We start from the raw sequence: 23,351 nt of genomic DNA, 5'->3' as shown, positions 1-23,351 counted from the left end.
CTGCATCGGCAGGCGGACTCTCAACCACTGCGCCACCAGGGAAGCCCTGCTTTATATACTTTGAGGTGATATTTGGTTTATACAAATATGTATAAAAGATTATTTTATCTTTACAATGTCTTAACTTTTAGCATTGTAAAATATCTGATATTTATATGGTAGTACAAGTGTTCTTTTGGATAGTGTTTGTATGGAAGACCTGTATCTATCTTTTTACTTTCAGCCTTTATTAATCCTTTATTTAAGGTATGACTCTTATAAGCATCATGTTGCTGGGTTTTGTTTACCTGGTCATCAGTTTTTGCCTTATTGGAATATTTAGTTTATGTATATTTATTTTACTGATATAATTTAAACTTACTATCTCACTATTTTTTTTGTTTGTTTGTTTGATTTTGTTTATGCCACTTGTGGTATGGTCCTTTTTATCTTCCTTTCTTGCCTTAAAAACAGAAATAATTAATTAATTTTTGGCTGTGTTGGGTCTTTGTCATTGGGTCTTCATTGCTGTGCACAGGCCTCTTATTGTGGTGGCTTCTCTTGTTGTGGAACATGGGCTTTAGGCGCACGAGCTTCAGTAGTTGTGGCTCGCGGGCTCTAGAGCGCAGGCTCAGTAGTTGTGGCTCACAGGCTTAGTTGCTTGGCGGCACGTGGGATCTTCCTGGACCAGGGATTGAACCCGTGTCCCCTGCATCGTCAGGCAGATTCTTAACCACTGCGCCACCAGGGAAGTCCTCTTGCCTTCTTTATGCTTAATTATTTTTATCCTTCTGTCACCCCAACCCATACTTGTTATACATTCCTTTACTGTTTTTTAAGTGGTTACCCAAGATTTCAGTATGCATCTTTGACTGTTGAAGTCTGGTAAATGTTAGTACTTTTGCCACTTTTTAGATAATGCAAGAATCCAAGAACTTTTGAGTCCATTCATCTCTTACTGCCCTTTTGGTATTGTGTATTTTAATTCTCTCTATACTTTAAATCCCATAAGACATCATCATCATTATCATCATTATATGGTTAATATTCATTAGATATACCCACATTTTTATCCTCTCTGGTGCTCTTCATTTCTCTGTGTATTTTTGTGGTTCCATTTGCATAGTTTTCCTTCTAACCGAAGCACTCTCTTCAGTATTTTCTTTAATGTGGATCTGCTGTGACACATTCTTTCAGCATTTGTGTGAAAATGTCTTTATATACCCCATCATTTTAAAGAACAGTTGTTCTTCAAAATCCAGGTTCTAGGATTCTGGGTTGGTATGTTGAAGATGTTATTCCATAATTCATTTCTGTTGAGAAGTTACTTCTTTGAAGAGAATTTCTTTTTGGTTTTGATTTTCAGCAGTTTTACTATGATGTTTCTACCTGTGATTTTCTTTGTATTTTTTCTGTTTCCTACTTACAGTGATTCTTGAATCTATGATTGGATTTTAAAATCAGTTTTAGACAGTTCTTGACCATTATCTCTTCAAATATTGTTTTAGATTTATTCTTTCTCCTTTCTCCTTCTACTCAATAGACCTTTTAATTTTCATTATTTTTTAAAATGTCTCATATGTTCTTTTCTATATTCTCCACTTTTTTGTTTCATTCTTTCAGTCTGGTTATTTTTTTTGACCTATCTTCCAGTGTATTAATTCTCTCTGTAGCTTTGTCTAAGCTGCTGTTAAATTCATCCACTGAGTACTTAATTTCAGTTATTTTACTTTCACTTCTGGAATTTCAGTTTGAGTATTAAAGTAACTTTCAGTTCTCTGCTGGAATTCTGCATCTTGTCATTTAGGTTTTTGAATTTATTAAGGCTATTTCATTTTATTTTGTTTTATTTTTAAATTTTTTGGCCATGTGGCTTGTGGGATCTTAGTTCCCTGACCAGTGATTGAACCTGGGCCATGGCAGTGAAAACGCCGAGTCCTAACCACTGGACTGCCAGGGAACTCCCTATTAAGCCTATTTTAAAGCCTATGTCAGATAACTCTAGTATGTGGATATCCTCTGGATCCTTGTTTTAGTTTTTCTTCTTGTATTCATTTGATTTCTAATCAATTGTAGGTTTTTTTTTTTTTAAATACCTGGGTATTTCTGCTTACTAGATATTATGTATGAAAAATTGTGGAAATAATTTGAGGTTCTACATCCTGTTTTCTTCCTTCAGAGAAGCTTTACCTTTGCTCCTACACAGGATTAGGAGTAGAACATCTTAACTCAGTCAAGAATTGAACTGTTTAGAAGCTAGGCTTTAGTTTTGGGGGGCTGGTCTGTTTTTGATTCACCCCAATTCTGGAGTGTGGCCCCTTGGGAATTCTAACTGAAAGCCTGAAGCATTAAGCAGGACCCCTCTCCTTGGTGACCTGGTACTCCAATTTTTGTTTTCCCATTTTTGTGATAAATGCTGAAAGTTCTGTTCAGTTTTGTAGCCTCTCAGCTACATTTTGGCCTTTAGAGGAAAATCCTAGAGGAGAAAAGCTATGCCAGATGTCTGTCTCATCTCTCAGGGCTTCCCTTCCTTCTGAGTTCTTGGCCCTTCAGGTCCTTACTGCCTTTCTAATTCTCTGATATCTTAAAACAGGTGATTTTAACATTTTTGTCTGGCATTTCTAATGGCTGCAAAATTTGTCTAAATAAACTAGTCTGCCATTGCCAAAAGCAGAATGCTTACCTCTTTGTTTTTAGAGAAAGCAGTTAGATTTGATTTCTGACTGACAATGTGATGGTAATTTTCAACAATATTTGAGCTTATACTTCCAAAGGTAGAGTTATGAAAAAAGAAAATTCTGAAGCCTTATGCATTTTGGTAGGCTTCTCCTCTTTTCAAATCATAACTAGTAAATACTAAAATTATTAAATAAGTTTTTATTTATAAAAATAATATACTGACATTAAAGAAAATTTGAAAGCAAATAATCCTTCAACTTTTACCCTACCACTGGCATTTTTGTTATCTTAAAAGAATTTCTCCGCAATTACTTAGCTATCTAACTGTCTCTTTAAAAGTGTACACAAGTGACATACAGATCAGTTTTCTTTGTAAAATAAAAATGTGAACATCTAGAAGTATATAGGGTAAGAAGTGAAGTTTTCTCTTTTCCTAGTACATACAGAACTACCTCATTCTTTTTAGCTAGCACCGAAGAGAACAGTTTATAAAAAGCAAACAGAACATTTCTTTAGAAGACAAGAGAGCGTATCAATCCATAAAATAATGGCAAGCTATTATGAAGAAGAGCCAGTTAGAGACCTTAGAAATGATAATAATAAAGAAAAATGTCAGTAGGTGGGTTGGATAGCAGACTGAAGTTAACTGTGGAGGAAATTATCAAGCTGGAAGATCTAGCTAAGAAATTCTTCCTGGATGTAGCACAAAAAGACAAAGAAATATGAAAAATAGTTTAGAGTTTCATAGTGATCTATATGGATGATTTAATAGTATGAAAAGTCATAGAGGGGCCAAATACAATAAGGATATGAAGTGTCCATCTGAGGATAATTTTCTGTGGTACAGCAGGGCCAGGTCAGACTGGTGATTTTAAGCAGCTGATGGGAGGTGGGAAAAAGGAGACAGTTGTGTTAGGGGTCCTCAGTACCACCTCTGCTTTTGGAGATTCTCTAGGACTCAGCATATAGTTGTACTCACAGCTAAGATTTAATGCAGCGGTGTACTAAAGATATCCTGCTGGATCATACGTGAAAAAGACCAGTGGAGTTTTGAAGAGTCCATGTGCAGGCTTCCTTATGCTCTCTCCTTCCCACGAGGGTCGTAGAGAGCTCACTCTTCCCACAGCAATGGAAATGCATCAGCACATGTATGATGTTTCTGCCTAGGAAAGCTCGTTAGAGTCTCAGTGCCCGAGGTTTTTATTCATGGTTGGTCATGTAGGCAGCTTGTGCCTAGCGTGTATCAATATTCCAGAATCCCAGAAGGAAAACATTGGTTCAGCGTAAACTATTGTCTGTACAAATAGTTTAGGCGTGATGAACCAGCCTTATCAGCTGACTGAGAACACTGGGAGTCATGTTCCCAGATGCCATCCAGGGGCCAACCTTGCAAGCAGTCCTATTCTATTAACTCTTATCTGCACACTGGTACAGACTATTCGAGTAGTTTGGTTATGAGCAAAAAGGGTAACTAAGGGTGATTGCTTGATGCAGACATATTCAGAAAAGGCTTTTTAGTATGGAATAAACTCAAGCATATCTATTACTTGAGGATAAGGAGCTAGTGGAATCAATGAAGTTGAAAATAAATGAAATGATAGAGGAATTAATGATAGAGCAATTTCTGAGGAGATTAAAGGGAATGAAGTTCAAGAGCAGATAGAGAAATAGGTCTTCAGCAAGAGGAGGGAAATCTCATCCTTAGCCCTGAGATTGTGATTGTGGCCATATCATCCGGTTCGTGCCCCGGTCCGGGAGGATCCCACATGCCGCGGAGTGGCTGGGCCCGTGAGCCATGGCCGCTGAGCCTGCGCGGCTGGAGCCTGTGCTCCACAACGGGAGAGGCCACAACAGTGGGAGGCCCGCGTACCGCAAAAAAAAACAAAACAAAAAAGAAATTACAGAACTGTGAAGCTTAGGTTGTTTGATGGGTCAGATTGTCTCAATGGATGTTAATGTTACCAATATAATGACAGAGTTAGCATGGTGAGAAATACTGATGGTTTTGATGAATGTGCGGAAGTGACCAGAAGTCAATATATGAAGGATAGAGCATTTTATTAATTTAGATTATCTGGTTGCAAGTAACAGAAACTAACTCAAACTAGCTTAAGTAATAAGAGGAATTTACTATGAGTAAATGGGTGCAGCTCAAGTGCAGGAATATAGCTGATTCCTTGTTTACCTGGGAGATTTCTGATTCTTTGTTTACAAGGGATATTTAATGTCCTATGTCTAAGCTTACGTGTTATCATTTTTGCCACATGTGGAGACTTTCTGAGTCCAAATTCCAAGTTACCAGAAGAGAGAACCTGATAGGTTCAGATAGAGTTAGGGATTCACTCATGGTCCCATCAACTTTGGCTGGAGTGGCATGTTATCTTTAATGTCATGTAACATGGCTTGTGGGTGGGGAAGGTATCCCATCCACAAAGAGAGCCGTTGTGCAACCAACCACAGTGGATGTTTGCTCTACCTGACATCTAGCTGAGTGATGTAGCTGAATGAGTCTGAATGGAAGAGGAACTTTTGAAAGAGGCCGGGAAAGCAGTGAGGATATAAGAGAATTGTTTACACTACTACCATGGGACGTGGGCAGTGGGAGAATGAGTAGCTTTCACTTAAGAGAAAAGTGAGTGGTCTTCTTGGTGCAGAGCTAGCTTCTAGTTAAGACATGGGGTACAGGGTGTTCATGCAAAAGGTTGAGTTTACAGGGAAGGTTATTGGTAAAACTTAAAAAAAATTCTGTGCTATTAGTACCTTCAGAATAAAGATAATGTTTTCTTTTTTTAATTAGTATATACAAGATGTAATTTTATCAGAATATTGAAGTTATGAGTATCTCAATTACTAAATATGTTAAAAAAACTTATCCACCTGGTTAAGCTTTCCTTTGAAAATTTTCTTTCTTTTTTTTTTTTTTTTTTTTTTTGCGGTACGTGGGCCTCTCACTGTTGTGGCCTCTCTTGTTGCGGAGCACAGGCTCCGGACGCGCAGGCTCAGCGGCCATGGCTCACGGCCCCAGCCGCTCCGCGGCATGTGGGATCTTCCTGGACCAGGGCACGAACCCATGTCCCCTGCATCGGCAGGCGGACTCGCAACCACTGCACCACCAGGGAAGCCCGAAAATTTTCTTTCTTTAGTTATTATATTTAATGGTAGAAATGGTTCTAAAACAGGAATTTCATTGGCTGATAAAGAGAGGTTATGGTGTAATAGGAGAGGAATGGTATTCTTTGATCCTTTGGCTCATGGAACCTCTCTTTAAGGAAAACAAGGTAGATGACATTTTAGATAACTGTAAAATATGATTCATAATTAGGGGCAAAAAGTAATCTGCTGGATTGACTTTAGGACTCTTCTAAATTTGACAGGGATGTATGTGGACTAAATACTGTGTTCCTTTTTTTTTTTTTTCTTCCCAACTAGTTCAGGTTGCCAAATCTTTGCCAGAATGTTGATCATTGTAGCTTGCAGACCATATTGTTTATTCCCGAATTACGTTAACAGCTAGAGTTGTTTTATAGATTTTTCTTGAGACTGATGCCAACCCTCTTATGGGTCTCAAAGTAATTGTAAATGAATCTAGACTATTTTTTTAGTCTTTAAAATTTCCAGGGGTGTTCTTTATTATTTGATATATAAATTCTCCATCTGCTTCACTTCTCTGTGATATTCTAAAAATATACTTGCTGTGAAATGGGTGAAATACAATAAGACATTTTATGTAGTTCCGAGTTAAAGAATTTAGATTAAAAATTCAGTGATGAGTAATATTTAGTTTTTATGTTGATACATCCAATGACTGTAGCTTAGCTGCTCTGTCTACTGTTATACTCTTATTCTAGTTTACAAAGGTACGTATTGTAGGTTTTTATCTCAAAATCCGAACTCCATCAGTGACATAACTTCTCACTCCCTTCCCCAAATGAGACTCATTGGTGAATGGAGAATCATTGGTGAATGATATAGTATAGACCTGGGTTCAAATTCTGTTTTTACCACTTGAATAAATTACATAAAATCTTTTTGCCTCGTTTAGTCATTTGTGAAATAAATATAATGCATGTACTTTTCAGAATTGTTATAAGGATTAGAGAAACTGTTTGTAAAATGCCAGATACTTTGCCTGGCTCTGAGTAAATGGTAGGTAAGATATTATTGCTGTTATGATTACTGAGTAGTACCCATAGATGCTTTGACAACATGATATAGACACTGGCCTGTATATGTACATTGAAAATCATATGCTGGATTAAGGAAAACTAGTGTACAATCCCAGGGGAGTTTGTAGAACCTCCTGTAGCAGACCATTTGTTGCATATATTTGCTCAGATTTCTGAAAATAAATGTATCTTTCAGTCTGGTCTTTGTAAATGGATTTGAACTCTAATGTATTTTTCTTTTCCTTTTATTTTCAGGGTGCTATTTTTTTGGAAGGCATAACTGTTAAAGGTGTAACTCAAGTAACAACTCAACCAAAGTTAGGAGAGGTACAACAGAAGTGTCATCAATTCTGTGGCTGGGAAGGGTAATAAACATTTTCAATATTAATTAAAGTTTTAAATAAAATTTATTCTTATTCTGCAATACTTAACATTAATGCAAACAGTGTCATAGCCTCTTTGCCCCTTGAAGTTTCTGTGTTTACCTAGAGTTCTTAAAAACATGTCAAGCAAGAGTTTATCAGATTTTTCTCAAGATAAACAGTGTAATAACCAGACTTTTGAGTCAAAATTAGATGACTCATGTCTTCCTAATGGAATAGAAAATTACTGTTGTCACTTTCTGGTATTTGTTTTGTGAGATTGATTCTACTGTTGCTGATTTTTTTATTATTATTTTAAAAAATTTATTATTATTATTTTTTGGCTGCATTGGGTCTTTGTTGCTGTGCGCAGGCTCTCTCTACTTGCAGCGAGTGGGGGCTCTTTGTTGAGGTGTGCGGGCTTCTCATTGCGGTGGCTTCTCTTGTTGTGGAGCACGGGCTTCAGAAGTTGTGGCATGCAGGCTCAGTAGTTGTGGCTTATGGGCTCTAGAGCGCAGGCTCAGTAGCTGTGGTGCACAGGCTTAGTTGCTCCGTGGCATGTGGGATCAGGGCTCGAACCCGTGTCCCCTGCGTTGGCAGGCGGATTCTTAACCACCATGCCACCAGGGAAGTCCCACTGTTGCTGATTAATGTTTTAGTTGCCCTTATCATTTTATTAAGAGAGAAGAGGTGAAACTTGAGCGTGCCTCATTTTCCAGTTTTTCTGTCATCAGAAACCTGGGAGAGTCAGCTTTAAATATGTTCTGCCCCTTACCATGACTTGAAGATATTTGTCAGACATTTCATGGGAGAGGATTCAAGAGAGAGTTCACTGCTCATTGCTCTCAGGTCTTGGTCTATGGTCATTTCTGTTGATCATTGCTATCTGTGGCAGAAAATTGTAATACAGCTGGAACATGATGAAACAGGATTATTGTTAAAAATTCCTAATATAAAGAACTTTTGGACTGGTATACATACAGATCAATTAACTAGAAACAATTTTAACTAAAAAATGTAAATGATGAAGTGCTATCAGTTTTAGTGTTGTGTGAAACCTTTGCCAGTGTACTTTAATCTCGACCTGAATTTCTCCTGTTTTGTCACTTCTGGGCATCTTTTGAGGAGAAACTTGCCAACCCTGCAAAGTTATGCCAAGTTGGCAGTGTCATGATAGAGGAATATGGGGTCTAGAGCAATGTAAGATAGTCAAGGCAAGATTTAAACTTCTTCCTGAAGTAAAAGACTTGTAGATACACAAAGACTTGTAAACAGTATGTGCTTTACTGTTTAGATCATGTGTATTAATATTTAAAAATTAGCCCGATAGTCATAGTTTGCAGTGGCAATTATGATCCTGTTAACTTGAGTTCTAAAATGTCAAGAAAATGATAACCTTTTGGTAGCATTTTTGTGAAAGCTGATATTATTCCAGTTGACATTAATCTCATGATAGGGAAAACATTGTGCTAAATGTGTGACTCAGGTGAGCTTGGTTTAAGACATGTATTGCTTTGTATGGACACCGGCCATAATAGTAATACGGTGTTCTTCTTTAAGGTCTGGATTCCCTGGAGCACAGCCTATTTCCATGGACAAGCAAAATATTAAACTTTTGGAGCAGAAGCCATATAAAGTAAGCTGGAAAGCAGATGGTACGCGGTAAGTTAGATTTCTTAAAAAAGTTACACTACTAACCTGAATGCTTGAAGAATATTGCTTTGTTGTTAGGGAAGGTTTGTACTCCTGGGAGTGACTTGAGCAGCAAAATAAGCATGTTCCATATATCGTATAGTTTTTGTTTTGCTAGTATTCTTAGCTGTGTACAACAATTCTAACTCTCATTCTGCTAAATTTTTGGTTTCAGAGTTATGTTAGTTTGACATGAATCTATACCAAATTAAAATCTGGAAGTATTTTTCCTTAATAATATTGTGCTTTTTGGTATGTTTGCTGCCTGCCACCTTGTCTTTAATGGTGTTGGACACTTCTAAAATTAACAGATGTATTATCGGTTTATAATCTAAAAATTACCAAGTCTCCCTGATTCACTCTGTATTTTGTTCCTTTGATAGTTTTCTTTTTCTCTTAATCCTTGCTAATACTTTTTGTAATTTTATACACTCTTAAGGTTGTTGTATTCTTACAACAAAGCTTAGCTTCAAATTTCATATTCCTACATTTAAAAATATTTATTAGTATTAAAGCATAAAGTTGCTTCCTCAATAACATTAAACTTTTTCTTTCTCTTTTGTAATCCATTTTTATAGCTTTGCTATATTATTTATTCATTCAGCAAATGTTGTAATAATTGAAATAACGATTTTAACAGATTAATATAGAACTCTTATTAACTTTTTCGTAATGAAGAAAATGTTTTAGATTAGGAGTGCATGTATATATATATGCATGTATGTATATATAGTACATGCATATATGTATATATATACATGCAATGTATACATACATTCCTAATTATTATTAGAAATGTATGTATACATTGCATGTATATATATATACACACATATATGCACATATATGTACATATATAGATATTAATATAGAAGTCCTATTAACTTTTTCATAGTGAAGAAAATATTTTAGAATAATTAGGAGTGTATGTATTATATATACAAACACACACATATAATTAGAATAATGAGGAGTGCATGTATATATATACACACACGCACACACATGTATGTATACTTTAGTTTTTTTTCCAGATTTATTGAGATATAATTTGACATGACATTATGTAAGTTTAAGGTGTACAACTTGTTGGTTTGATGCACTTATATATTGCAAAGTGGTTACTGCTGTAGTGTTAGCTGACATCTCTTTCACTTCTCATAATTACCATTTCTTTTTTGTGGTGAGAACATTTAAGATCTGTGGTTGTAGCAATTTTCAAGTATGTAATACAGTATTTTTAACTATAATTACCATGTTGTGCATTAGATCCTCAGAACTTATTTGTCTTATAACTGGCAGTTTGTACCCTTTGACCAGCACCTCCCCATTTTCCCCACCCCTTAAGCCCCTGGTAACCACCATTCTAGTCTTGGTTTCTATGAGCTTCTTAGATTCCGCATATAAGTGATATCATACAGTATCTGTCTTTCTGTCTGACTTATTCCACCTGGCATAATGCCCTCAAATTCTATCTATGTTGTCACAAATGACAGGATTTCCTTCTTTCTCGTGGCTGAATAATACTCCATTGTGTATATATATCTATATATACATATATATGCATACCACATCTTCTTTATCCATCTATTTATTCATTTCTTGGTGGATACTTAGGTTGTTTTCATATTTTGGCTATTGTGAATAATGTTACAATGAAAATGGGAAAGAAGGTATATCTCTTTAAGATCTGCTTTTCACATTTTTAATTTTTAAAGGTGTTTTGAAGATGATATAGGTTGCATTTAATTTTTTAAAAAAATAAATTTATTTATTTATTTATATTATTTTTGGCTGCATTGGGTCTCTGGTGCTGTGCGCTGGCCTTCTCCAGTTGTGGTGAGCCGGGGCCACTCCTTTACTGCGGTGCGCGGGCCTCTCACCGCCGTGGCCTCTCCCGCTGCAGAGCACGGGCTCCAGGCACGCAGGCCCCAGCAGTTGTGGCATGTGGGCTCAGCAGTTGTGGCTTGCAGGCTTAGTTGTTCTGCGGCATGTGGGATCCTCCCCGACCAGGGCTTGAACCCGTGTCCCCTGCATTGGCAGGCAGACTCCCAACCACTGCGCCACCAGGGAAGCCCCTGCATTTAATTTTTATGAGAGGTTTTTGAATGTCAAAGTGATAATCATACCTTTTGTATCGTGCTGTCTTCATCTACATTTAACTTGTGGTGACCTTAAAAGATACATAAAGAGACATGGAGTGGGGCAGATACAACTTGATTTTAATATTAATATTTTTGTAACTACTATTGTAATGCAAATAATAAAGTAAAAGAAAATAACTCAGAGTAGGTTTGCCATAAGAAAAAAGTAACGCTATGGGAATAATTTGTAATAGACAAGCAAAAGCCTTGTAGTGAATTGATAATCATAATGAAAGCAAACCTCATGAGGTCTGGGACTTTTGTCTTTTTAATCATTGTGTCCCCAGTGCCTAGAATAGTGCCTGGCACGTGGTAGGCATTCAATAAATGTTTATTGGATGAGTTAGTCCAATTGAAAAGCTGCCAATGTCTTTACATGAAAGGTATGGAAACACTAATGGTGGTTGTGAAATTTTTGAGAATTTAAAAGATCACAACTCTTTGTCCCATTTAATTTCCAAACAAAAATGTAAACCAGGGCTTCCCTGGTGGCGCAGTGGTTGAGAGTCCGCCTGCCGATGCAGGGGACATGGGTTTGTGCCCCGGTCCGGGAAGATCCCACATATCGTGGAGCGGCTGGGCCCATGAGCCATGGCCGCTGGGCCTGCGCGTCCGGAGCCTGTGCTCCGCAACCGGAGAGGCCACAACAGTGAGAGGCCCGCGTACCACAAAAAAAAAAAAAAAAAAAGTAAACCATTTAGCCAAAAAAAAAAAAAAAAAAAGTAAACCATTTAGCCAAAAAAAAAAAAAAAAGCATAGTTCAAGGAAAATGATACACTAGGGCAGTATAAAGCTAGATGGCCCTAAGAAAGAACTTTTGTTTGGATTTATGTAAGATAAGGGTGATCCATTACCCCCATAGAGTTGTTTGTAAAGGGATTAAATAAAGTAATTTAAAACAATTAGCATACAGTAGACACTCAGTAAAAGATAGCTACTGATTTACACATGCATATACTTATCTTCTGACTTGTGCATGTATTTTATATATATATTTTATGTATATGTATGTATGTATATATGTATATGTGTGTGTGTGGAATATATATATTCCACACACACACATATACAAGCATCCCTGCTTTAAGGAAAACTGAATATACAAGGTAAATGTGGTACTTGGCTTACAAGGAAAATTATTGCAGGAATTAAAAAAAAAAGCCACTTAGGCATTTATGGAAATGTAATTTATAGTCAGCTTTTTATAACACATCTATTTAAGTAAGTGAGATACACTTGTCTAATGCTCCTTGGAGGAAATTATAGACAGATTCATTCTTCCTGAACCCTGGTCTGGGAATTCCCTTCTTTCATTCATTCAGAAATTATATTGAAAGCTCGTTACCTCCAGGGCTCTGTGTCAACTGCTGAATGGATCAGGAATGCTTAAGATAGAACCCCCATCTTTAAGTTTTTCATCTAATTCATGGTTCAGCAAATGTTTTCTGTTAGGGCCAGATAGTAAATATTTTTACTGACTCAGTTACTCAACTCTGCCATTATAGTGCAAAAGCAGCTGTCTCCTGCTGCTCTCATATAAACAAATGAGCAGAACAAGTAAGCAGAACTGTGTTCCAATAAAACTTTATTTACAAAAACAGGTGGTTGGCAGATTTGGCCCTTTTGCCAACCTGTTATTGAATACATTCTCCTGAAAAAAGACTATCTTAACATTTCAAATGATCTTTCCTTTCTTTATAAGAAAGTGTAAAAGTGAACTTAAGGTAGGGATACATAAGTTTAATATAAAGATATTTTTGTTTTAAAATTTACTTCAGTAAATTGTAAAAGTTGAAATAAATTTTTCTTCTCATTCATTGTAAGTTATTGCTTAGTGCCTGGTACTTTGATAGGAGTTTTTATGTAAGCAATTCACTAAATGTATAAATTCGAAAGGTAAATTAAGTCTTTTTTTTTTCCTCATAAAAAATCATGTCCTCTGCCTTTGTTATAACTGAGTGCTCGACGTGTGGTCATGCTCTGTATGTCCTGACAAATGTACTTGGTGACTTGTAGAAACAGCTGTTGTATGGATAAACTATTTATAATATGTTTAGGGAGCTTCTGTATTTACTGCTCTAATGGACTTTATACAGAACAGTGTAATTACCCCAGGTAGTTAGTAACTTGCTTGGATCCTTTGATATGTATCTCATTAATGTATGTAGCAGATGTTTATTCTAACGAGTGGAGCTGAATGTTCAGACAGGAATAAATAGTGTGGACAAGGTAATGAGACGCCATGCTAGAAAAGTTTTATATACTGAGAGGAATATTAAAGAGGTTTTAGATGTCTCTGGAATAATTTTCAGTGAACTACAAACAATGTTTTATGCTATTTAGGAACAGAATGAGTAAATCAAATTATGAGCAATTAAGTGATGTTATACTGCCATAATTTAGATTTGTTCACTTAGCTATTTTTCAGTTCTGCTTGAGAGAAGAGATCAGAGCAAATATTAATTTCTGTTTAGCCCTAATTTTCTTTTGACTGCAAAGTAAGTAGTTTTTTATGATATATAACATAAGAACTTTGACTGAATATTGCTATTAAAAGAATTTATCTCCTATTTTATTTCCTCATAAGTATTAATTAGAGCCATAACATTATATCTAATATTTAGAAACTCAGTAGTAAATAAAGTTATACCGGAAAAGGATTTTTAATTTTTGAACTATTCTAGGGAGACTTAGCGTTTTTGTGGATATGTTCAAGGGGGCAGAATACATAAAATAAAATATTTGCTTTAGTCATGTAACTAGAGAGTGGCAAAATCATCAGTATAACCCTGGTCTTTTGTTCTCTAGCTTTTTTTTTTTTTTTCTCTTCAGTGTTCTGTATTCTAGAATTTGGGCTTCTAAAATATGGTTTAAGGTAGTTTTTCTTCATTATGTAGTCAACTAATTTAGGGATTTACTGAAAGTTTAGCATCATACCTCTGATGATAATCAAAAACCAGATTACATCATTTGGAGACTCCAGCTCTGTTTTTTGACGGTAGTTTCATTAGAACCACTGTGAGGGCTCCAGGCCAGTTTTTCTTGCATCAGAGAGGAACACAGTAAAGCCATAACTCCTGTGTTCCTTTTTTTTATCATGGAGAAGGGAGACAAACAAGGAGTGATTAAAAGTCAATCAGAAGCACTGTTTACTGATCTAAAGCTATAGCGGATGATATCTGGTAGTAAACTGGTTAAAAAGAGAAAGTAGCGGAACTCATTTTACTCTTACTCCTTCTCCAAGCCCAAATCTTACTTGGACCCCCATTATATGAAACAGACAAAAGTGGGGCTGCTTTGGTTGGTGAACATTTTGCGGCAGCATGTGGGGTTGCACTCTGGGTGGTCTCTAAGGTCACCATGGAACTTTTTTAGGGCAGCAAGTCCCAAACGCCATTGGATGTTTGGCTTACGTTATCATCATGATTGTATTACCATCATATTAAGCTTGCATTAAAAAAAAAAATTCAGAGATCCACATTCAGTAGACCTTAGTAGGCTTTGAGAATTTGTGTTTTTGAAAGCAACCCTAGCTGATTCTGATTTCCAGCCAGGTTCAGGAGCCATGGCCCTTAGTGCCCGGTTGAACACAGTTTAAAAATCAGTGACTAAACCAGAGCAGTGTCTAGCCAGCCACTGAGTTAAGGATACAGCTGAGAATTTGTCCATTAATTGATTAAAGGAGATTCATGTAAAATGTTTATTATTATGGCATTCAATAAACGTTAGTTATTGGTGTCATAGTTTAAGACTCCTTGGAAAATCATTTTTACATGGTAACCAACATTTGGTTTCTCAGAATACATTCAGAATTCTCTTAGGGTGTGAGTTAGTTATTGTACAAGAAGAAAAGTAGGTATAGGACAAAAACAATCTAATATTTTAAAATCAAACTTTTGAGATAGATGTCAGCTCGTCACATCTTTAGGATTTACTAAAGGATAAAAAGTTCCTTTAAATATTAGTTTCTTTAATTAAGCTACTTATCAATGTGAAAGTTACTACTTTTTAATAGAGGTACTGTCTCTGAAATGGTACTTAAGGATGAAAATCAACTGAATTCATTACCAAATCTGGCTAGAGAACTCTTAGAGCTAAACGGATATAGGTAAAACCTCTGTTGCAAACATTGGTGCAATCCCTGATTAGAATTTGGGGTTGCCCATATTCTAGGGGTAGCAAACATCTGGAACTTTGAAACATTAAAAGAAAATCCTTTTTTTGTTAATATTTCTAAATACATATATTTTAAAATAGAGCTAGGCTCCAGGACCCAAATATATGAGAAGAATAATATTTATTCATGCAGTCAGCAAATATTTATTGAACATCTACCATATGCAAGAGGTTTTGCTGGACTTAGCAGGTAATTAGAACTAAACTGTTTAATATGATTATTTTTATTTTTTTATCTTAACATGAGCATTTTGCGTTTTTAGAACATACTTTAAAAGATAAGCTGGGACGAAGTGAGAGAGCGGCATGGACTTATATATACTACCAAATGTAAAATAGATAGCTAGTGGGAAGCAACTGCATAGCACAGGGAGATCAGCTTGGTGCTTTGTGACCACCTGGAGGGGTGGGATAGGGAGGGTGGGTGGGAGATGCAAGAGGGAGGGGATATGGGGATATATGTATATGTAGAGCTGATTCACTTAGTTATAAAGCAGAAACTAACACACCATTGTCAAGCAATTATACTCCAATAAAGATGTTAAAGAAAAAGATATTACTTAATTACTGCCAAGATAAAATTGTTTGCTCTCTATTATTGAGGCATTGGACTGTTTACAGTTTTTTCTTTTATAAATAACTCCTTATACCCATCTTGGTATAGCTTATGATGAAAATAATATTACTTGGATAAAGAGTATGGAAACTTCTAAACTCCTTGACACCTCTTGCCAAAAGTTGTATGTTACACCCCCAAACACCATTGCCTGAAAGAGCCCATTTCACTGCATCCTTGGCAGTTTGGGGTAGTTTCATTTAGTATAAGTAATAATGTAGCCAGGTTGACAGTTGGGAAATGAAATTTGTTATTGATTTAATTAGCATTTTGGGAAACATCAGTCGGTTACACAAGTTTCTTTTGGCTATGGCGGCAATTATATTTTAACAGATAACACGTATTGAGCACTTAGGTATACTAGACATCGATCTGAGTATTTTATACAGAATATCTCATGTACTGTGCACAACTCTGTGAGGTGTAGGTACTATTATTATCCCCCTTTTATGAATTAGGAAAATGAGGCATGTAAAGGCAAGGGAGTTTTCCAAGCCCACACAGTTATGTAAGTTACAGGACTGGGATTTAAATGTGGGTGGTCTGGCTCCAGAGCCTAGGATCTTTACCATGGTCTTGCTTTATACATGTATTTTTCCCTGTGTTGCCGGATATTGTCTTCATTATTCTTTTTCACTATTTCTTTGGTTATTTTTACTGTTTTATTCTTTTTTTTTTTTTTGCGGTACGCGGGCCTCTCACTGTTGTGGCCTCTCCCGTTGCGGAGCACAGGCTCCGGACACGCAGGCTCAGCGGCCATGGCTCATGGGCCCAGCTGCTCCGCGGCATGTGGGATCTTCCCGGACTGGGCACGAACCCGTGTCCCCTGCATCAGCAGGTGGACTCCCAACCACTGCGCCACCAGGGAAGCCCCTGTTTTATTCTTATAGGTGAATTTTTATCTTAAAATACGCTTATTCTGGTGATGTCTTCCTTATATAGGGAGAGGAAAACTTCTCCCCGTGAGAACTTTTATCCCACACCTTGGGATGATCAATGTTAAGAGTTGGAGGTTTGGTTCTCTGGACTCTATGCCTCCATCTTCCTGCCTGCTGCCGCCTTCCCTCCATATAAATGGATACGATATATGCTGTTCTGTTATAAACTGTAGAAAACTTTTATCAGGTTTCCTTCAAATCGCTTTGTGATGGTAATTGGAATTGCATTGCACCTTTCACTTAATGGGAAAATCAGTATCTTTGCAGAAATAATATTTATTGCTTTAGTAGATAACTATGAAGCTACTATAGGAGTTAGAAGGTCTGAAAGATGATACAAGACACTGTAGGTAAACAAAATACAATTCCTGCCCTTGAAGCAGCTTTAAGATGCAGTAAGAGATGTAGTAGAAGTATGTATAGTACAAAGCGGAATAAATAAGGAGAGGTAACAAAGAACTGCTAAGGAGCATTACTTGATATTCCATATGAAATATGAGTGCTCATTTTGATTTTAGGAGTATAATAATGGGTGTCCTAGATGGATGTTTACCTTTGATAGTGGAATAAAGAAGAGATACAGACCCATTTATTATTTAGTATTGCATAGTGCTACTGACCTCACTGGAGGACATTTGCCCCGACTTGCATCTCAGCTCTACAGCTACCTCTTGGATGAGATGTTAAGGGGATTTTCCTACTTAGTTTTTCATAATTCCACTATCCTTTAAGAACTGGTTATTTGCTCACATGCTCTAGTCCATTATGTGTGATTGTAGAAATGCTAAGTACTAGGTTGGGTAAAAAAGAGAAAACAAATCTGTTCCTCTCTGTGAATCAGTGAAAAATTGTTTGAAAGAATTGTAATTGATCTTTTAAGAATGTGTGCCCTATACAAAAGAAAATCAAAAGTAATCAGCCAGGTCACAGGGCAAATGTAAAATGAAACAAAGCCTTTGGAATATTTCTTCTGGTCTTCTCTTCTCATGAAGACTGATTGTTTTATAAAAATCAAAATGATTTTCACACCTTTCAGCCCCTTTGATATGTAAGTGCTGCCCAAACCATTTTAAGTGGCTTTAACATTTTATTCCAGATCAAGGTAAATCTGAATAATCAATGTGGCTTTTTACTCTCTCCCATTGAAGACCAGTTAAAAGGATACTGTATTTTACATACTTAACTTGTGCATGGCTACGAAGTTCTAAAAAGCATAACCTGTAATATTCATGGTAGTTAGTGCAAATGAATATATCATTTGATTTTACACTTTGAAGTGTAACGATACTCTGTATTCTCATTATGAACAGAGCTACTTAATCGAAAAGTAACTAATTAAAATAACTAACAGAGGCTTCTTAGCCTCAGAACAGATAGATTCATGAGATTTGTTAACCAGTATTGGAACTAATTACCTGATTAGTGCAATGAATAGTAATTTTGCAGTATTCTGTTACCTTGAAAGATTTTCAGATCCTCTTAATTAGGTCAAGATCAGTGAATATGTTTATACCTTACTAAACATTTTCCATTATTAATAGTTGTGATTTTTTTCTAACTTGGAATATATATATATATATATATATATATATATATATATATATATATATGTAAAATGTCTTGTTTTTTTGGTTTCTTTTGTGATTCTGGTCACAAAATGAAAAAGATTAATGAAAAAATGATAGTGACTTTAAAAATACTTTTCCTCATTATAAAATTACTTTGTATTCATTGTGGAAAACGTAGAAAGTGAAGATAAGGAAAAGGAAGAAAATGAAAAGCAGCCATAATCTCACCGGTTAGAGATGTTGCTGCTAATGTTGGTGTGTATATTTTCAGACCTGTGTCTCTGTCTATATATATTATTTTGTTAAGTGAAAATGAATTCATTCCACAGTATTTTTTAGTGTGTATTATGTATGCCATGTACCATTCTAGATGCTGGACATTACAGTGGTCCCTGCCATAATGGAGCTTCTATTAGGGGAAATATGTTTTCTACTTAAGCTGTTTAGTATCTATGATTTATAGTTTAGTAATCTGCTATTTTTAATTAATGCTCCTAAATATTTTTCTATTTTATTAAACATTTTCCTATTTGATGACTAAAATAAAATTGTTTATTAAGGTAATCCTTGTTTATGGTTAAATAAATCAAGTAATACTGGAAAACTTATGATGGAGATCCCTTCCCTATCCCCTCCTTCTGTCTATCAGTATTACTCCCTAAAGGCAACCACGTTTTTTTTTTCCCCACATTATTGTGATATTTGCTAATTTGTGGTGGTCTGGAAATGAACCCACAGTGTCTCTGAGGTCTAACGCAACTACTTTTAACCTTTTTTTTTTTAATTTTTGAATTTAATTTAATTTATTTTTTTATACAGGAGGTTCTTATTATTATCCATTTTATACATATTAGTGTATATATGTCAATGCCAGTTTCCCAATTCATCCCACCACCACCACCCTCCCCACCACTTTCCCCCCTTGGTGTCCATACGTTTGTTCTCTACATCTGTGTCTCTATTTCTGCCCTGCACACCGGTTCATCTGTACCATTTTTGTAGATTCCACATATATGCGTTAATATACAATATTTGTTTTCCTCTTTCTGACTTACTTCACTCTACTCTGTATGACAGTCTCTAGATCCATCCACATCTTGACAAATGACCCAATTTCGTTCCTTTTTATGGCTGAGTAATATTCCATTGTATATATGTACCACATCTTCTTTATCCATTCGTCTGTTGATGGGCATTTAGGTTGCTTCCATGACCTGACTATTGTAAATAGTGCTGCAATGAACATTGGGGTGCATGTGTCTTTTTGCATTATGGTTTTCTCTGGGTATATGCCCAGTAGTGGGATTGCTGGGTCATATGGCAGTTCTATTTTTAGTTTTTTAAGGAACCTCCATACTGTTCTCCATAGTGGCTGTATCAATCTACATTCCCACCAACAGTGCAAGCGAGTTCCCCTTTCTCCACACCCTCTCCAGCATTTGTTGTTTGTAGATTTTCTGATGATGCCCATTCTAACTGGTGTGAGGTGATATCTCATTGTAGTTTTGATTTGCATTTCTCTAATAATTAGTGATGTTGAGCAGCTTTTCATGTGCTTCTTGGCCACCTGTATGTCTTCTTTGGAGAAATGTCTATTTAGGTCTTCTTCCATTCTTTGATTGGGTTGTTTGTTTTTTTTAATATTGAGTTGCATGAGCTGTTTATATATTTCGGAGGTTAATTCTTTGTCCATTGATTCATTTGTAAATATTTCCTCCCATTCTGAGGGTTGTCTTTTCATCTTGTTTGTAGTTTCCTTTCCTTTGTGAAAGCTTTTGAGTTTCATTAGGTCTCATTTGTTTATTTTTGTTTTTATTTTCATTACTCTAGGAGGTGGATCAAAAGATTTTGCTGTGATTATGTCAAAGAGTGTTCTTCCTATGTTTTCCTCTAAGAGTTTTATGGTGTCTGGTCTTATATTTAGGTCTCTAATCCATTTTGAGTTTATTTTTGTGTATGGTGTTAGGGAGTGTTCTAATTTCATTCTTTTACATGTAGCTCTCCAGGGTTCCCAGAACCACTTATTGAAGAGACTATCTTTTCTCCATTGTATATCCTTGCCTCCTTTGTCATAGATTAGTTGACCATAGGTGCATGGGTTTATCTCTGGGCTTTCTATCCTGTTCCATTTATCTATAATTCTGTTTTTGTGCCAGTACCATACTGTCTTGATTAGTGTAGCTTTGTAGTAGAATCTGAAGTCAGGGAGTCTGATTCCTCCAGCTCCGTTTTTTCCCCTCAAGACTGCTTTGGCTATTTGGGGTCTTTTGTGTCACCATACAGATTGTGAAATTGTTTGTTCTAGTTCTGTAAAAAATGCCACTGGTAATTTGATAGGGATTGCATTGAATCTGTAGATTGCTTCGGGTAGTATAGTCGTTTTCACAGTATTGATTCTTCCAATCCAAGAACATGGTATATCTCTCCATCTGTTTGTATCATCTTTAATTTCTTTCATCAGTGTCTTATAGTTTTCTGCATACATGTCTTTTGTCTCCCTAGGTAGGTTTATTCCTAGGTATTTTATTCTTTTTGTTGCAGTGGTAAATGGGAGTGTTTCCTTAATTTCTCTTTCAGATTTTTCATCATTAGTGTATAGGAGTGCAAGAGTTTTCTGTGCATTTCTGCCCACTTGTCTGCTGATGGGTGGGGCTGGGTTCCCTCCCTGTTGGTGTTTGTCCTGAGGTGACCCAGCACTGGAGCCTACCCAGGCTCTTTGGTGGGGCTAATGGCGGACTCTGGGAGGGCTCACACCAAGGAGTACTTCCCAGAACTTCTGCTGCCAGTGTCCTTGTCCTCACGATGAGACACAGCCACCCCCAGCCTCTGTAGGAGACCCTCCAACACTAGCAAGTAGGTCTGGTTCAATCTCCTATGGGGTCACTGCTCCTTCCCCTTGGTCCCAATGCGCACACTACTTTGTGTGTGCCCTCCAAGAGTGGAGTCTCTGTTTACCTCAGACCTGTCGAAGTCCTGCAATCGAATCCCGCTAGCCTTCAAAGTCTCATTCTCTAGGAATTCCTCCTCCCATTGCCGGACCCCCTGGTTGGGAAGCCTGACGTGGGGCTCAGAACCTTCACTCCAGTGGGTGGACTTCTGTGGTATGTGTTCTCCAGTTTGTGAGTCACCCACCCAGCAGTTATGGAATTTGATTTTATTCTGATTGTGCCTCTCCTACCATCTCATTGTGGCTTCTCCTTTGTCTTTGGATGTGGGGTATCTTTTTTGGTGAGTTCCAGTTTCTTCCTGTCGATGATTGTTCAGGAGTTCTAACCTTTTTTTGTTTTTTTTTTATACTTATTTTGTGGTTATCCTCAAATCTCTAAATAATATGTTTATGTTGCTGTTTATTAATTAACTTTAGGTGAGTTCCTAATGTGGTCATAAGGATGTGGCTCACCAGTACCTCTGTTCCCACCTGTCTTTTCTTCTAGTTTCTCATCATAGGTAAACTATTACTGTTAGTTCTTCATCGATCATGCCTGTATATTTAATCTTCCCTTTATCCTAATAACCCTAATGTAGTGTTTCTTAATTTTTGTTAAGATGCAGACTTCAGAGTTCTCTGTCTTCCATCTACTTCTGTTATGTCAGCTCTAACTTTAATATTGTCAACTCTGTTTACATTTACATGCTGTTTGTTAAACATAGGGTTTTTGTTTTCTGTAAATGTATGGTTGATTTAAATGGTGACAAATACTTAAAATTTTTTTTTTCTCGCTGGAACTATCGTTTAGATTAGTGGAAAGGAATAGATTTCCTTTTTCATAGCATAAAAAGAAATCACTCTGATATTTCAAACACACAGGAATTTTTTACATAGAATTGTTTACAAGGGCACTGAGAGGATGGAGAAGCCAGAGGGTCACCTGGAGTTCAGCAGGTTGCTACTGCCTCTGGTTGGAGCCTGGTTAGCACTTGCTGGCCAGGTGCTGGAGGAGGTACTATACTGCCTGTCTCGCCGCTGCTCTGGGACCATTCACCACTGCTGCACAGCAGCCACTCCCAGGGGACTCTCCCCTGAGGAGCTGTGCTGTCATCTTGTGGCTGCTGCCACAGATGCTGCTAGAAGCAGATCAATAGGTTTTTCCCTTCCTCTTTTTTTCTAATCTCCTTCCAGAGAGCTGGCAAGGGAGTCTGGGAAGTGTTATTTGCTTACTTCTCAAACCAAGATCCACTGAGCACACAACTGCAGGGATGGAGCTGACCACTAAAGACAGCCAACTTGCCCAGAGTTCAGTCATGCCTTCTCAGCCACATCAAGTAGACTGTTTCTTTTGTTGAGTTTAAATAGATTCTTTTTTACTTGAATAATTGCCTTTACCCTATAATCAAGTTTTTTCAAGGTTTTAGTCATTCTGTTTCTTCTTTCAATTATTTTTTGTTATCCCAAAGACTTCTCTTTTAGAGCTTTCTATGATTTCTAGCCTGTGTATAAAGCTCTGGTCCCAACTTTTATCCTGGTTGGATGTAGCTTTCTGGATTCCATGTTTTTCTTTCCTCCCCTCTCCTTCCTTCCTTCTTTCCTTCCTTCCTTCCTTTCTTTTCTGTCACTTTGCAGGAATACCTCCTTAAATCACTTCCTAAGAAAGTATGTATAGGAAGTAACCCATAAGCATGCTTAGGTGTATGAAAATGCTGTTGCTCTTGTCCTGAATTTAGTAGTTTGCTTGTGTATAAAATTTTAGATTAGAAATGATTTTCCCTAAGAATATTAAAAACCTTACTTCAATTTCTTCTATTAACCTTTGCCACTGATAAAAGGTGTGATATTATTCTGATTCTAGTGCCTTGTAAGTGGTTCGCCCCTGGAAACTTTTAGAATTTTCCCTTTATTCTTGTCCTAAAATTTTCCAGTGATGTCTAATTATGTGGATCGCCGCCGCCCCCCAACCTTCCCATTCATTGGTACTTGGTGATCTCTTTGAATCTGAAAACCTGGGTTCTTCCATTCAGGGTAATTTTATATTATCTCTGATATTTTATTTCCTCTCTCTCTCTCTCTCTTTTTTTTTTTTTTTTTTTTTTGTG

General features: G+C 36.7%; 1 protein-coding gene across 4 annotated transcripts in view; it reads left to right on the top strand.

Annotated features, from left to right (window-relative positions):
- RNGTT (RNA guanylyltransferase and 5'-phosphatase) overlaps positions 1-23,351 on the top strand; it is a gene marked incomplete at its 5' end in the record, with an annotated part of 242,019 nt that overhangs the window by 25,004 nt on the left and 193,664 nt on the right. For all 4 annotated transcript variants that reach the window (XM_079716219.1, XM_079716218.1, XM_079716217.1 and 1 more), the window contains 2 exons: positions 7,080-7,189; positions 8,747-8,848. In XM_079716219.1, the coding sequence (XP_079572345.1) occupies positions 7,080-7,189; positions 8,747-8,848 (212 nt within the window). The remainder of the gene's footprint in view (positions 1-7,079; positions 7,190-8,746; positions 8,849-23,351) is intronic.

Source organism: Hyperoodon ampullatus (genome assembly GCF_949752795.1).
Source record: "Hyperoodon ampullatus genome assembly, chromosome: 12".
Lineage (NCBI taxonomy): Eukaryota > Metazoa > Chordata > Mammalia > Artiodactyla > Ziphiidae > Hyperoodon > Hyperoodon ampullatus.
Note: the sequence above shows the minus strand (reverse complement) of the source record. Positions and strands in the feature narration are given on the sequence as shown.